The sequence below is a fragment of the Monosiga brevicollis genome, genomic scaffold (genome assembly GCF_000002865.3).
Source record: "Monosiga brevicollis MX1 MONBRscaffold_7 genomic scaffold, whole genome shotgun sequence".
Taxonomy (NCBI): Eukaryota; class Choanoflagellata; order Craspedida; family Salpingoecidae; genus Monosiga; species Monosiga brevicollis.
Genome location: NW_001865044.1, coordinates 1,122,127 through 1,128,352, shown reverse-complemented (window position 1 = coordinate 1,128,352; position 6,226 = coordinate 1,122,127). Strand labels below are relative to the sequence as shown.

Below are 6,226 nucleotides of genomic sequence, written 5' to 3'. Positions count from 1 at the left end.
CCCCCCCCCCCCCCCCCCCCCCCCCCGGGGGTACCTGCCCCAGGCTCTTTTGCTTATGTACTGATTTGACCAACTCAAAACTGGCCTCCCCTCCACACGTTGTGGAGCCTGACAGAAATCCTTCCAATCGCAGTTGAAAAGGTATTGCGAGTGTGACAGCTTTGAACTGCATTCGAGCGTGCACGTATTTATTGAGCCTGGGGCAGATACCCCCGGGGAGGAAAAAAAAAATGTCTTTTTTTGGGCCGGCTTCCGAAACAAGGTGTAAATTCATCAAAAATCAGGAGAAAACCATCACAAATTCTATTTATTTTGTAGTCGAGGGATCTTTCAACCCAAGCATCTTGACGGACGCATTTGCTTTGTTTTGCGCGATGGCTTGTGTGTCTGATCTGATAGAGTACGCACGGATTTGAAGGCTAACTAAATGGTTCAGAACTTTTTAATTTGTTTTGAAGTCATGATCAAAGAATGAAGCAAAGCTACGAGCACAACCTCTTGAATGCACAGGTATGTTCCTAGAACACGGCTCAGCTACGTGCTTGATTCACCAGTTGGACGATATCGCGTCGGCCAGATTGTTGGCCATAGCTCAAAATATCGTCAAGTAGGTCATCACTCTTGAGCGCAACCGCAGTTGTGATGGCTTCTTGATACTTGCCAGCCTTGAGCCAAAACTGCACTTGTTGTGCCTATCAAAATGCACACGGTGCGGTCAAAAACACGCGTTTAATGAATTAATGCGTGAGAAAATAAAACAATCACCCAAGTTTGACCAATTTCTTTACCTTGGGGAGTTTGACGATGTATTTGGCAGCCTCTTGGGGCTGGCGCTTCTTGAGACATTCAACGATAAATGGTTCATACCCCACAGGTGATTTGGACTTGGAGAACCTTTCATGCCCAATGCATACGAAGCAATGAGGCGACGTCAAGGCCAAACAGAAAGCGATGCATGGTGCACACCCAACACCCACCGTTCAAGTTCACGGAAATCGCTGTTGTGAACTAGAGCTTTGATCTTGATCCACCAGAACCTGAGATTGAGCAGCACATTGCCATGAGATGAGTCGATCATGGATGTGACGAGTGAGTGGTGTCAAACGCAACGATTCGCCCTAAGCTACGAACTGTTTGTCGGAGACTTTATTTTCCTTCGCCATGCGCTCGGCCGTCTTCTCATCATGCAGGCAGATACACCTGTGGCGATGGTGGGCAAACACACCAAATTGAGAAGAGGCTTATGGTTCATGGAAACGACAAATGTGTAAGTCATCCTCGACTTGATTGAGATGCCGAGGGTGCACAATAGAAGACGCGGCACACCGGTAAATGGCATCTCGCACAGACAGCGAGTTCCATTCTTCTTCAGGGCGCTTTTGTTTGACTTCTTGCTTCCAACGCAGCAATGTCATTTGTTGCTCCACGATGCTTGCAAGCATTGGGCCGCTGGAAAAGTAGTGGCAAGCACGTAGCGCAAAAGTGAGCATGCTTTTAGCAGCGTCGACACTTTGACAACAATACAACACTGGACAAGCATCGGCCAAGAGCTATAGTATCAGCGTCTACGCACTCCTCCTTGACGCAGGCAAACCGCTCCCGTGCTTCCGACAGCTCGCGCATGCATTCCGAGGTGCTTGAGGATTCACACGCCAGGCGCACGGCTGTGACGGCATACTTGCGATTCAGATCCAATTGGTTGTAAAATGCCTAAGAGGTGGTATTGCTGGTGAGGCTACGGTCTCCGATGTTGTTGGCAGAGTCTCGTTTACCCTTCTCAAAATGTGATCGAAACCACAAAAAAAAATACACACATGTGTACTAATCAAACAATCAAACAAACACAAAAAAAAAAAAAAAAAAAAAAAAAAAATAAAAATAAATAAAGCAAACCTTGAGAGTTTCCAGATTGTGGCGTCGGCAGCGGAGCTCATACATGGGCTGGGCGTTCTCGTATTGTCGGAGAACATCGTGAAAAGCTGCAATGTTCCCCTGAATTCGAACATGACACGAGCCAGTCAAGGTCAGCCTCCAGACGATGCTCGGTTTTCAAAAGCAACGATTGCTGTACCTGTGCCTTCTTGAGATGCTCCAGGGCCACTGTAATCATGTCAGGATCTCCAGAAAGAAGGGCACGGCGCAAAGCATCTTCGTATTCTCGAAACCTGCAGTTGCAAGGAGAAAAAAATAACCAAATCGGAGATGAGCGAATTACGGCTGCGAAGTCGTGGCGAGCGAAAAGCCGTTTCAAGACACTTACTCGAGAAGGGCAGGCACTTGAAGTCGTGCGCTGGCTTCCTGCTTCACCAAACGAACAGCCAGCTCGCGCCGACCAGAAGCCGCGGCCGCCTAAGTGCACATCAACATGAGATGCAAAGTGGCGCCGGTCATGGTAGATGGACTGGGAGGGAGTGCCGACCTGCGCAATCTCGACAAATCGAATGCCTGTCTTGTGTGCCAGCTTGCGGATCAAGATGTCAGCGACTTGTTCATCCGAACCGTCATGCTTGGAAATCTAGGGCAAGGAAATAATCTGACTGGCACGCCGATGGCAAGAAAAACCCACACCAAGAGGCGCCACAATTTCTTATTCGTGCAGAAAGTAGGGGCGAGCATACCACTGTTCGGGCCCAGTGAACCAAAACTTTGTTCATAGCGCGCATGTTTTCTAGCTTGAGAAATCTGACGAAATGAATCAACGATTTCCAAGCACGTCAGCTTAATTGGCCGAGGGAAAGTTGGTGGTTGCAAAAAAAAAAAAAAAAACCAAGCAGCACGTACTTGCAAATCTCGTGGGCTAGCCAGTGAACTCCACGAGCGATGAGGCGATCAATAATGACCTCGACCGTAAGCGCACGGTACTGATCGATGGTCAGCGGCATTGCCACTCTTGCCGTGCGGAGGTGCTTGATGATGCGCAAATCCTGCAAACGGCGTGATGTTGGTCGAGTCAGGGTGAGTTTGCCGACAGCAAGGGTTAAAATGTTGAAATGATCTGCACGCAAGGCACGAATATGGCATTCATCGTATCATGAACTGCATGAAGGACTCAACGTACGCGGCACATGGCAATGAAATCATCGCTCGAAGTATCGCAAAAGTCCATGCCAAACCGGGCAGCCTTGAGCAGATAGCTATACAGGCGGCCAACATCATCGGTCAAGATGAAGGAAAAGAAAACCAAAGAAGCAAATGTGAATCAACCAGGCGTGAAAACAGGTCATGTTTGGCACTGTGTTGTAAGATGGAGCCATGCTGCTGTCTAGAAATGCCTTCCTTGAGTCAATAAATCCCTTCAAGCCGAAACTGGCTAGGGTTTACGCACCGAGACGTGCGCATGTCCCACTCGTAGCCCGCAGCTTGGACCAAGCTGACCACGGCCTCTGGCAAAGGACCTGGTGGATCTTGCCCCTGAGAAAGGTATTGCGATATCAGGCATGCGAGGAAGAAAGACAAAGAGAGGGAGAGAAGAAGAAGAAGAAGAAGAAAAAGAAGAAAAAAGAAAAAGAAGAAAAAGAAGAAGAAGAAGAAAAAGAAAAAGCTGGTTTGCGTACCATGATGTCGCGTAGGAGACGATCAGCCTTGGCTTGACGTTTTTCAAAACGCTGAAGGGACAGATTAGAATGAGCCAGGGTGAAGGTCGCCAAGGGTGTGGCAAGCCAGCTCAAGGACATACCATGCGAGCCATAAGCAACATGTTCTCGGGAGAAGAGGCTTCAATGATGGTGCGATAGGTTTCTCGCGGAATCTCTTGCCAAAATTGGTGCTCGGTCTGCGCGCATGCATGGTATGGCAAAGACGAACAAACTAAGATGATTTGATCGTGGCGCAGGAATTGGTGTGAGCTGTTGGTGAGCTTGATTCCCAGTCGACGCACCTCTCCAATGACACGCAAGCCGTCACGTTCATGAACAAAGAGGAGACGACCAACGGCCATATCCTTATAACAATCCTCTTCCGTGATTCGAGTTTCGCGGTGTTGCAGTGGGATGAGCATGTAGACACCTGTGCCGGTGGGCAGCTATTGTTCCCAAGCAGAATCGCTCGTTAGCTACGACGATAACTTATTCAAACTCACGGCAAGCTGTCTGAGGCACCCTTTGCAGCTGATTCCCGGTACCTTGGTCTCATTCCAATAAGCGATGACGGCCGAGTTGCCACACCACACAAAAGCATCCGGCTCCAGATCAGTTTGAGTGTCGAGCTCCAGTTGATAGCTCTGTCAAAGAGACGGACATCATGAAGAGGTGCGGTGAGCGTGAGAGAAAACGCATTAATGGCGCCAGCAACAGTCTTGTGCGCCACGTGGCATGGCATTACGGTGCACACTGACTCGAAAGCTGTCGGTAGCAATGGAGACACGGCCTTTGCCATGGAAGAGAGCAATCTTTTCCTCGTCCGCCGAGACCGCGATGGCCCGGATGAAGAAGCGATGCGTCATGTCCAAGACCTAACTCCAATACAAACATGAGCAAAGAATGCGCGCAAGAAAACGAGAAACAAGCCAAAGCAGAGTTTTCAAGGGGTATGAATCAAAATGTCATTGACGCACTTCTTCCGTAGTTGTTTTGGTTACGGCGTAAAGGCAGCGGTTGGCGGCCACGAGGACCTTGACGTTCCCAGCGGTGGACCAGATGGCGTAAGCAGAGATGCCATCGTCTTCTATGTCTGCGCATGCGACAAGATGAGCTGTCAATGCGCTCAAGCTCGCGAGACCCGAGTTGACTGCATATCTTACCTTCAATGCCCTTGAGTTGATAACAGCGGGGGTCATCTAAATTGACGGCCACATGAAGTTCGTGGTTGGAGGTTTGAAGGACTGCCACCTCGCCTCCATGGGAGAACTCGACGTGAATGACTCGGCGATCCTGGACAGCAAGCAATGTGGTCAGTGTTGAAACCCGAAGTGGAAGCAGGGTGAGGCAGCAAGTATCACAGGGGCAATTTGGGCGCCCGGTACAGTGTGAACGGACATTGCAGACTTCGACTGAGCGGATGAATTCGCCTTGCATGGAAAAGACTTCACCAGCGCCGTTCTCTTCATCAAAGACAATGAGGTTCTCAGTGTTGGTCCATCCCATGCCAACAATGCGACCACGACCTCGCCACTGGGAGAAGAAACGAGTGAGTGGGCAAACATAGTGGGTATTGCAGACACGGGCTGTGCATCAAAGTTCTTGGTCTGACCTTGATTTCGGACATTTTGTAACCAGCAGGCGAGAAGATGTGGATAACGTTGGCATCGGATGAACCCATCACGAGCTGAGGCTGACTGGTATCACGAATCAAAGCTGCATTGAACAAGTCTTGCGTGAGCACGAGCAGAAGAAGGAACCGACAACTGCGCGTGGCATCCAGCAAGATCTGCAACGCACCGATGGCACCGCCGTCTGGGCTCACAGCGCTGATGTAGTTGGCCAGTTCAATGTTGCTTCGGCTTCGGCGATGGTACCAGCCCATCTCCTTGTAGACGTCAAAAATACTACCATATTACATGAGGGGTGTCAGAGGATCGAGCGGTATAAAGTTGTTCTCGTGACTGGACACGCCAGCCACAACCATTCGCACAGACCCTTGCGGCCCTTTCCCGCTCACTTTTTCAAGCCCGCAAAAGAAGGGCATACCGAAAGTTTTGCGAGCCTGATTTGAACCAGCCTTGGTAGATGTTGGCTTGATGCACCTCGCGCAGGTCATTGAGGGCGGCATCATCGGCATCTAAAAAGGTGTCCATGTTGTGCTGTGTGGCGGCCGGACGGCCGTCCTCTAGTACAGAGTGCCAGCAGCAAAGCAAGTGCGAAGGTGAGACTCTGCGCTGCGCTGCACTGACTGGATCAAAAAAAAAAAAAGCTGAGCCATGAGCCACGATCATTTCGGGACGCGATGAAAGCACACTGGATCATCAAAGCCAAGCGTCTTGTTCTTCTCTTGGTTGCCCCGCCCCCGCCGCACAGTTGCCCAAGCCATCAATATGCCAAGCCGAAGCTCCCCACTGACCAAACTAGCCACAAAGCTCGAACAGTCACAGTCACCCGGTCCACGTCCTTGCAGGTCGGCTCAGACAGACACACGATCCCTCCAAGCGCCAGAGAGAGAAAGAAAAAAAAAAGAGAGAGAGAGAGAGAGAGAGAGAGAGAGAGAGAGAGAGAGAGAGAGAGAGAGAGAGAGAGAGAGAGAGAGAGAGAGAGAGAGAGAGAGAGAGAGAGAGAGAGAGAGAGAGAGAGAGAGA

At 50.1% G+C, this 6,226-nt stretch overlaps 1 protein-coding gene across 1 annotated transcript; it reads right to left on the bottom strand.

Annotated features, from left to right (window-relative positions):
* Positions 1-530: 530 nt before the first annotated feature.
* Positions 531-5,731, bottom strand: MONBRDRAFT_32070 (uncharacterized protein; the record flags this gene model as incomplete). Its single annotated transcript, XM_001744890.1, has 25 exons — positions 531-692; positions 789-894; positions 978-1,037; positions 1,132-1,200; positions 1,327-1,449; positions 1,574-1,710; positions 1,894-1,992; positions 2,072-2,165; positions 2,261-2,349; positions 2,420-2,515; positions 2,619-2,682; positions 2,782-2,924; positions 3,059-3,134; positions 3,326-3,411; positions 3,555-3,605; positions 3,677-3,772; positions 3,878-4,021; positions 4,121-4,219; positions 4,334-4,450; positions 4,553-4,668; positions 4,739-4,868; positions 4,974-5,108; positions 5,188-5,291; positions 5,376-5,482; positions 5,625-5,731. The coding sequence occupies 25 exons, from the start codon at positions 5,729-5,731 to the stop codon at positions 531-533; spliced, it is 2,610 nt and encodes an 869-aa protein (XP_001744942.1).
* Positions 5,732-6,226: the final 495 nt, after the last annotated feature.